The sequence below is a fragment of the Ipomoea triloba genome, chromosome 12 (genome assembly GCF_003576645.1).
Source record: "Ipomoea triloba cultivar NCNSP0323 chromosome 12, ASM357664v1".
NCBI lineage: Eukaryota > Viridiplantae > Streptophyta > Magnoliopsida > Solanales > Convolvulaceae > Ipomoea > Ipomoea triloba.
The window spans coordinates 4,785,630-4,795,633 of record NC_044927.1 but is presented as its reverse complement, the minus strand read 5'-3'; the positions used below and the strand labels follow the sequence as shown (position 1 = coordinate 4,795,633).

Here is a 10,004-nt window from a genome sequence, read left to right as displayed (position 1 = left end):
ATGTACATTATATGTTAGAATAATGTATATTATGTATTAGAATAATGTACTTTATGTGTTAGAATAATGAAACTTTTGAAGTAAGATAATGTAAATTATGTGTTAGAATAATATATATTATGAGTTATAAAAATGTATATTTGACCTTGGTTGTGGTCCACAAAATAACTATTGTGCATATTTCTGGTAAGACCCAAAAAATACCGGTTTGACCCGTTTTTGGTTATAAGTGGCCGTGTAAAGTGTGGATCGCCCTAAAGGAGGGGCTCAGAAGGAATTGTGTATAGAGGGGTTAAACACAAGTGCATTGAGTGTTTGAGAGCTAACCCGAATGGAATATGCGATTGCTTTGAGTAACAAGTATAAAAGAAAGCAATTGATTTAAAAAAAAAAAAACAAAAAAAAAAGAAGGAATAATGTTCAAATTGGCCACTGAACGTAACTAAAGTGTAATTAGGCCACTGAATAAAAAAAAAGTGCAATTAGGCCACTGAACATTCCTAATGTATTCAATTTCACCTGATAGCAGGTTACAATGCATTTTATCAGGTTACTTGCTTATGTGGATTATGAATTGACATTTTAAAATAATTTTTAATAATAAACTATTAAAATAAAAATTAAAATAATTTAAAATTTTGAAAAAATAATATTAGGAAAAAAAAACACATGCGACCACCCCCTACCCCCTTTTAATAATACTGTTGCCACCTTGATAGGAAACATGTGGATGAATCAAATTTTCGCCCGTGCGTTGCACGGAATGGATTTGTTATAATATGTTAAGAATATTTGGATCGATATACACTTATATAAATTATAACATCGAATATTGTATAACGCAATTGATGAAATTGGTTGGATCGATTATGTTGTATAGTGTTTTCCTTGCTTGAATTAGAACAAATAATTGTTCAATTACCGGTGTGATGCACAAATAAATTTTTTATTATATATTTAGATAATAAGAATAAAAAAAATTATAAAAAAATTATAATATTGAACGTGTACATTTATTTGATTATAAGATTAGTGCAAAAGTATAACTCAATTAATTGAAATATATATGACTTGTTTGTCTACAATTATCTTAAAAAAATCGATATGTAATATGACTTATGTAATTATATTATTACTAAAATAAATATGAGAAAAATGAGAAATAATTTAATTATAATTATTATAAAAATTAAATTCAACGACCAGTGTTATTATCATAATAATTATTAGGCAACTATTATTAGTCAATTACACTAATATATGTGCAATTATACTTTTATACCTTAAGTATATTAATTTTCACCCTATTTCATTTTATTTTTCCTTCTCCTTCATATTTGAATGAATTAATTGTAACTATTATAAAAAATCTAACAGTCATGTTTAATTAATTTTTTTAAGTTTAAATAATTTAAAGTTTTCAAAAGAAAAGTATAATTAATTTTTTTTTAAGTTTTTAAATAATTTTCAGTCAATTAGTAATATCCATTCCCTTTTCCAATTTGCCTAATTTCCGTTTCCTTTTCCATTATGATTTTTTTATATTTTCAATCAATTAGTAAAATCAGTTTTCTTTTTTCATTTTATCTTTAATATTGTCTGGGCGGAATTTCACAAAGGATGATTTTATTTTTATTAATAGTAGTATAGATATAGAAGTATAGATAAGTATTCGAATTATTATTATTGGTGTAAATAATAATTAATAAATTATTTTTTCTTATAAAATTATGCAGAATTAGTTTCTATTATTCTCACGATTATAATGGTTTAATTATTCTCAGAATTTGGTAAATAAAATTATGTTACCAATTAAACTTTATTAATTTTTTTACCAATTAATTAATAATATTAGTTTGCGCGGGAAAGTTGAAGCGGAAGATTTTTCTTTTATTAATAGTATTGATATGTTGAAGCGGAAGATTTTTCTTTTATTAATAGTATTGATATGTGAATATAGAAACAATATTACCTATTAATAGATATTAGTTAATTTCCATTTTACATTTTCTTACCAAATAAGCTTTATTAATTATTTCACCAATAAAATATTTAATTAAGTCACTACAAAAATTTTGGCGGGAAAAATGAAATAGGAGGATTTTACTTTTATATATAGTATAGATTGTTAGAAATTTTTAGAAATTGAACCAATGTGCTCGTTCTCTGGCAACTTAGTTATAGTAATGAATTGCTATCCTAATTCATTTGTATAGATGATATATTTTTTGTCTAGATATATAGCAACTTTATTATTTTGAAAAAAAAAACATAATATCATGGATTATATTTACACATTATTGAAAACCTCTTTGTAGACGATATTGGAAGTCGCAACACAATCTTGTCCATCCTCGTCTACCGCTAACACCTTCAGGCCATTAGGATGACTGACTCGGGAGAAAGCCACATACAATTGACCATGCTAAAGACCGGTTTTTTTAGCAATAACCCAACGTGAGTTAGTGTTTGGCCTTGGCTTTAATTTTGTTTATAGTCATGGCATATGCAAATATCAATGGGAATTGTTTATGCTGGAACTTGAAGGACAATCAGTGGTTCTGCCAAATCAACATTATAGTAAGGCAAGACAGAATCCACGTGCTCCTCCCATAGAGTAACAGTGAGTCGACTACCCCTGAGTAGTGAAAACAACAATGAGCATGATGGTGCCTAAATTTATACTTAAACAAATCAAAAAGACATCCAAACAAACACATACCGAGAGTCTTCAATGACAAAATCAATCAACCTTTGAGGATTTGAATTAACTTGGACAACTTTTTGCTTAGTAATGGAAACAACACGGCCAATCAAATCCGCAAAAAACCAAACAAAAGATTTGAAATAAAGGACCTTTTGTATCCTATACTGCCAAACTAAAATTTATATATTTTGTAGCAACTAAATATTTAAAGTATTAATAAGGATGCATGTATATTTAATATTATTTTGGTCTGATAAAATGTTTCTTGACAAAAGATTTAAAATTGGCACAATCTGCTCTCTCTAATTTATATACACTTTTAAACTTAATAGCATTTACCTGGGAGTCATGGAGTAAGCACTCCAGTGTGTGTTGGTTGATTGTGGAATGTGGATATTCCCTTGAAAAATAACAACGCATTAGCTAGAGTCTAATACAACTCCTTCTTGTCTTGGGAGATAGGTCGGAAGCAGAGACAAAAACAGACCCATTAGTGAAAGAACAATATTGTTGAAAGATTTGCATGACAATATCGTTTTACTATTTCTATTTGTGTGAGCAGGTTATAAAATTTCTAATTGATGAATGTATTTATAATACGAATAGACGGAGGAATTGTAGTATACAAATTGTATTGGAATTGTAGTATAGGAATTGTAGTATACGAATTGTATTGGAATTATAGTATAGAAATTGTATTGTTTTAATATTATTGTATTGTTTATATGAATTGTATTGAAATTGTAGTATATGAATTGTATTGTTTTAATATTATTCTATTATTTTAATTGTTTTAATGTACAATATTTTGGGCGGGAAGGAAGATTTCGTTTTGGAGGATTTTGTTTTTTTATATATATAAAGATAAAGATTGTATTGTTTTAATATTATTCTGTAGTATTGGATTTCGTGTTTTAATAACAGATTTATTTGATACGAATTGTATTGGAATTGTAGTATAGGAATTGTATTGTTTTAATATTATTCTATTGTTTATAGGAATTGTATTGGAATTATAGTATAGGAATTGTATTGTTTTAATATTATTCTATTGTTTATACGAATTGTATTGGAATTGTAGTATAGGAATTGTATTGTTTTAATATTATTCTATTATTTTAATTGTTTTAATGTACAATATTTTGGGCGGGAAGGAAGATTTCGTTTTGGAGGATTTTATTTTTATATATATAAAGATAAAAATTGTATTGTTTTAATATTATTCTGTAGTATTGGATTTCGTGTTTTAATAGCAGATTTATTTGATACGAATTGTATTGGAATTGTAGTATAGGAATTGTATTGTTTTAATATTATTCTATTGTTTATAGGAATTGTATTGGAATTGTAGTATAGGAATTTGATTGTGTTAATATTATTCTATTGTTTATACGAATTGTAGTATATGAATTGTATTGTTTTAATATTATTCTATTATTTTAATTGTTTTAATGTACAATATTTTAGGCGGGATGAAGATTTCGTTTCGGAGGATTTTGTTTTTATATATATAAAGATTTATTTATTATTATTATTTACGAAAACTCAAGTTTTTTCACAAAACTATTTTTGCTTTATTATGGTGTGTGTTTCTTTTTTAATTTTTGAAATTATTTTAATTTTTTATTTTAATAGTTTATTATTAAAAATTATTTTAAAATGTCAATTCACCGTCCACGTAAGCAAGTAACATGATGAAATGGATGGTAGCCTACTATGAGGTGAAATTGCAAATATTTGGAGTGATCAGTGGCCTAACCGCACTTTTTTTGGTTCAGTGACCTAAGTGCACTTTGAGATAACGTTCGGTGGCCAATTTGGACCTTATTCCAAAAAAAAGAAAAAAAGAAAAAGATAGCGTTAAAAGGGAGGATTTAGATCAAACACCCATGCATAGATACTCATGAGTGTTCTAAGATACTAAGCCACACAATGCTCAACAATGAAATTAAGGTAGTGGTATAAGTGCCAACGCCACTCTCATGGACATTGTGGACTATAACATAAGTCATAGTCTCATTCTCGCTAGGTGAGTTAATTAAACAAGCACTTGGTGTACTCATTCCCTTCTAACTCTCTTTTCTCAATAGGTTTGGTTATGGTGAAACCTTATTCTCATAGGTGAGAGACTCTAAATCCAAGCAAAATTAGACCCAAACTAAACAAGTTGTTTGAACCGACAGTCGAGAGATCTGCTTAATTTGTTGCCTTAATCCAGTTAACGAAACTACTGAAATTCTGATACGAAGACCCTCCCCTTTTAACACTAGCCAACACCTCTGCTTGAAGATTCACTGCTCTAGCTTTGAAGTTCTCATCCCCAAACAATTGTTCCATCTTGTTCTTGATTTCCTGTCGTCCGATGACTCCACTCTCATTTCTATCGAACCCCAAACCAATCTTCCAAACATCACATATGTAACTTTTGTTGAATAACTGATCAGCAAAGTACGGCCAGCACAAGAAAGGCAAGCCATTGCTGACACCCTCAATGGTGGAATTCCAGCCGCAATGGCTCAAGAAACAGCCGAGGGAGGGATGCGCCAACACTTTCTGCTGAGGAGCCCATTCAACCAGCCGCCCACGATTGCGGGTTCTGTCTATGAACCCTTCAGGGTAAGGATTTTCTGCCTCCTCAATAAACCCTTGCCTAACAACCCATAAAAATGGTCTGTTTGTGAGTTCAAGCCCGAGGGCAAGTTCTTGAAACTCTGCCATGTTGAAAATGGTGAAGCTTCCGAATGCAACGTAGATGACAGAGTTCAGTGGCTGCTGGTCGAGCCATTTCAGGCAATCTGTGTCCTCTCGCCAGAAGTGGCCTGATGTTTTCCCAAGACGGTTGCTTGCTAGTAATGGTCCAATAGGTATCAGCTTCGGGTAGGCTGCAAATACCTCATATTCCATCACCTGAGATGAGTTGCAGAGTAGCCACTTTGCTGCTTTCACTGATTCAACGTTTTTGAAATACAGATCGAAAAAAAGCTTCTTTAGCTCCGGATCGCTGAAACCATTCCACGCTAAATCTGTGGTATTCATATCCGGCATGAGAGGCAACAATTTGATGCTCTCTTTTCTCAGTATTTCTCCTGGTTACAACAAATTAAATATATATTTAATTTGTGTTAGAACGAAATGATTAGTTCACTGAGAAAAGAAAGTTAATATTTGTGTTGTGGAACAAGCTAAGCTGTTTAATTTTACCATTCTTGCCAACAATCCCATCATCGAGTAGCTTTGGAATATTAAACATCATGGATAGAGAAGCAGCTGCAGCAGGCCAGAAAGCAACTCGCTGGAGTCCCAATTTCTTTGCCAATTCAATCGCCCAACCCAAATGTTGGTCGGCAATAAGACACGAAACTCTATTCTCATCCGACTCATTTATGTTATGAATGAGAGCCTCCAGTTTCTCTGGAACAACCTCAAAGAATGCTTCTTTTAGCTTCTTGATGTCATTCCTATCCTCCTCCACTGCCAACCCGTCAGGGACCGATACGAGGTTTATAGCATTGTCTGCATGGTCTGCCTCCGACATGGACTTGATGATTCTGTTGTGGTTGAACTCAGAGTTGACGAAGGTGACTTTGCAGCCATGCTTCACTAAGCAGAGGCAAAGCTCCATTAAAGGGATAACATGGCCTTGTGCTGGATATGATATGGCTATGATATGTGGCTTTCTCATCGTTAATTGCTTCTGTTCCTCTAATTTAATTTGCTTCTTCAATTTGTGTTGGAACAGCATTGTATAGGCCTCCCGCAGTCACGAAATTGAGTAAATCTGTGGACACCATCCACTCTGAAATTTATTGTACGTGTTATCCTTAGGATTGTGTGGACATGAATTGCCAATTTTTGTAAATTATTGAGCTATGTTTGGCCCTTTGCTAGCTGCCGGCAATTTTATCTCCCAGACTGACAGTTTCTTTGAAGTAATACAGTGAACGTTACATCGTTGCATTACTGTTTTACACGTGATGGCTGATCAGTACGTGATGACTGCTACAATTCATAACTGCCAGATTTGGTTTATACTCGCAGTATTTTCTCTGAATTTTATTTTTATATTATTATACAAATATGTCTATATATACACTAATATATATTCAATAATTATACTATGTTTCGCTTCATGCTAGTACAAAATTGACCAAACTGCACTCAACCAAACAGGTCATAATATGAACTAAATTCCACTAGAATTATGAGAGAGTATAACTGTACGAGCTATGTATTTTTTTTTTTTGAAAGAAACAAACTCAATTAATCAATTGAGAAATAAAATGAGGGGGGACACCAAACCAACTATGAAGATCAATGTACGAACGTGCAGCCCGGGCTAAAGTGTGAGCACACACATACGAGCAATGTATAGATAAGTCCAAGATTACCAATGATGAAATTAACTCATAGACTTCTATTCCTCATGAATTGGTGGTTGTGAATATTTTGCAAGTTTCAAGTAGATTTTGATTCACTTCCAACATGACATCATTGTCTAGATGGTGAAATTGCTCATAAAATTGAATGATTTGAGCATCACACTAATCTCAAGTTTAAACCATTTCGTTGAGAGATAAGTTTTGCGTGAGAGAGCAAATCACAATGAGATGATGTCCATCAAGTCATTCTTTCTTGTGAAAAAATGAGTTGATATTTATATCCACTCTTTGTTGATGCTCCAATATATTAGAGGTGATGTCATCAAGAGAATTAGTTTTAACTCTTTCTCACATATTTTTGATAACTACTTCTAGACATCATCACTATATATAGTTAATGCTTCTCAGAAGTGATTATCCTAAAAGATCCTATTGTAAAAGATTAAATTACATAAACTAAAGAACTACAGTTAAAAAAAACACAAAAACAAAAACAAAAACAAAACAAAAAACTAAAGAATTACAAATTGCAATAAACCTAATTTGTGGAAAACTATGTGAATACATTTAGCATAATAATGCTTACAAATTGTTCTATTTTTTTTCTATATTTCTTTCTCTCTCAATTCTTTTATGGAGTTTGCATCTATTCAATACACTTTTGAATTAGGAACACATCAACATAATATGTTATGATTAATTATGTAGGTCCTACTCATAACATTAACACTTTATGGACCATATTTGCTTCTTTTTTTTTTTTTTTTTGAAGTGTCCTAAGCATACCCTAACACACCTTTAAACTCGTACCATACTTAGACCGATCCTCGCTTGCACCAGACCGACCCAATTAAGGGATAAATTGCTGGCTAGATTGATTTTTCCATAAGAGGGAGGATAGTGTTTGAACTCTTGACCTCTCTTAAGGGACAAGAATGGACGACTACTCACACTAACCAAGTTGGTTAAAGGAAACGGTATTTAAATCACCAAAATTATGTATTGTGATTGTATATCAGGAAAAGGCATCAGTGTCTAATTAAACATCAGGAAAAGGAAACAAGTAATTTATGAAACATTTGTAGGTTTCATTTAAGGAACAGAAATACAAAAGATAATGTTGCTTGACTGCTTATTGTCAGTGAATCAGGCAGTTTTTACCAACAGAGATTTGTTTAATTTTTTGCCTTAATCCAGTTAACGAAACTACTGAAATTCCGATACGAAGACCCTCCCCTTTTAACACTAGCTAACACCTCTGCTTGAAGATCCACGGCTCTAGCTTTAAAGTTCTCATCCCCAAACAATTGTTCCACCTTGTTTTCTATTTCCTGTCGTCCAATGACTCCATTCTCGTTTCTATCGAACCCCAAACCAATCTTCCAAACATCACAGATGTAACTTTTGTTGAATAACTGATCAGCAAAGTATGGCCAGCACAAGAAAGGCAAGCCATTGCTGACACCTTCAATGGTGGAATTCCAGCCGCAATGGCTCAGGAAACAGCCGAGAGAAGGATGCGCCAACACTTTCTGCTGAGGTGCCCATTCAACTAGCCGCCCACGATTGCGGGTTCTGTCTATGAACCCTTCAGGGTAAGGATTTCCTGCTTCCTCAATAAATCCTTGCCTAACAACCCATAAAAATGGTCTGTTAGTGAGTTCAAGCCCAAGGGCAAGTTCTTGAAACTCTGCCATGTCGAAAATGGTGAAGCTTCCGAATGCAACGTAGATGACAGAGTTCAGTGGCTGCTGGTCGAGCCATTTCAGGCAATCTGTGTCCTCTCGCCAGAAGTGGCCTGATGTTTTCCCAAGGCGATTGTTTGCTAGTAATGGTCCAATAGGTATCAGATTTGGGTAAAATGCAAATACATCAGATTCCATCACCTGAGATGAGTTGCAGAGTAGCCACTCTGCTGCTTTCACTGATTCAGTGTTTTTGAACGCCAAATCGAAAACAAGCCTCTGTAACCCCGGATCGCTGAAACAGTTCCAAATTAAATCTGTGGTGTTCATAGCTGGCATGTGAGGCAACAATTTGATGCTCTGCTTTTTCAGTATTTCTCCTGGTTACAACAAATGTATATTTAATTTGTGTTAGAACGAAATTATTAGTTCACTAAGAAAATAAAGTTGTTACCATTCTTGCCAACAATCCCATCATCGATTAGCTTTGGAACATTAAACATCATGGTTAGAGAAGTAGCTGCAGCAGGCCAGAAAGCAACTCGCTGGAGTCCCAATTTCTTGGCCAATTCAAGCGCCCATCCCAAATTTTCATCGGCAATAACACACGAAACTCTGTTCTCATCCGACTCATTTATGCTATGAATGAGAGCCTCCAGCTTCCCTGGAACAACCTCAAAGAGTGCTTCTGTTAGCTTCTTCAGGTCATTCCTATCCTCCTCAACTGCCAACCCGTCAGGGACCGATACGAGGTTTATAACATTGTCTGCATCGTCTGCCTCCGACATGGACTCAATTATTCGCTTGTGGTTGAACTCAGAATTGACAAAGGTGACTTTGCAGCCATGCTTGACTAAGCACAAGCAAAGCTCCATTAAAGGGATAACATGGCCTTGTGCTGGATATGGTATGGCTATGATATGTGGCTTAGTCATCATTAATTGGTTAGTTTTGAAGCTCTAACTTTCTTCAATTCTTGCTACAATTTCTGAACAGAAGAACATCATTTTATAGGCCTCCCACTAGCATGATTTCGATGAAACCAGTAAATCTTTGAAAACTAGAAATGCCTTAAATTTGTTGTCTTGTCCATAGCACAATTATATTGGGCTATGTTATGTTTGGCGCATTGGAAGCTGCTGACAATATCCGGCGGCTTCTTTGTATATGGTGTGTTTTACAAGTGATGATGACGATGTGGAAGCTAAGAGTGTAGGATTCCTTTTCACTTCA

The 10,004-nt window shown here is 33.3% G+C and overlaps 2 protein-coding genes across 2 annotated transcripts; both read right to left on the bottom strand.

The window, feature by feature from the left end:
* Positions 1 to 4,562: 4,562 nt before the first annotated feature.
* On the bottom strand, positions 4,563 to 6,458 carry LOC115998573 (UDP-glycosyltransferase 83A1-like). Its single transcript, XM_031238170.1, has 2 exons — positions 5,909 to 6,458; positions 4,563 to 5,793 (listed from the first exon to the last, which is right to left on the bottom strand). The coding sequence occupies exons 1-2, from the start codon at positions 6,447 to 6,449 to the stop codon at positions 4,904 to 4,906; spliced, it is 1,431 nt and encodes a 476-aa protein (XP_031094030.1). The 5' UTR covers positions 6,450 to 6,458; the 3' UTR covers positions 4,563 to 4,903.
* Positions 6,459 to 8,153: 1,695 nt separating this feature from the next.
* Positions 8,154 to 9,724, bottom strand: LOC116000324 (UDP-glycosyltransferase 83A1-like). Its single transcript, XM_031240396.1, has 2 exons — positions 9,226 to 9,724; positions 8,154 to 9,151 (listed from the first exon to the last, which is right to left on the bottom strand). Exons 1-2 carry the CDS (start codon positions 9,707 to 9,709, stop codon positions 8,262 to 8,264), a joined length of 1,374 nt encoding a protein of 457 aa, XP_031096256.1. The 5' UTR covers positions 9,710 to 9,724; the 3' UTR covers positions 8,154 to 8,261.
* Positions 9,725 to 10,004: the final 280 nt, after the last annotated feature.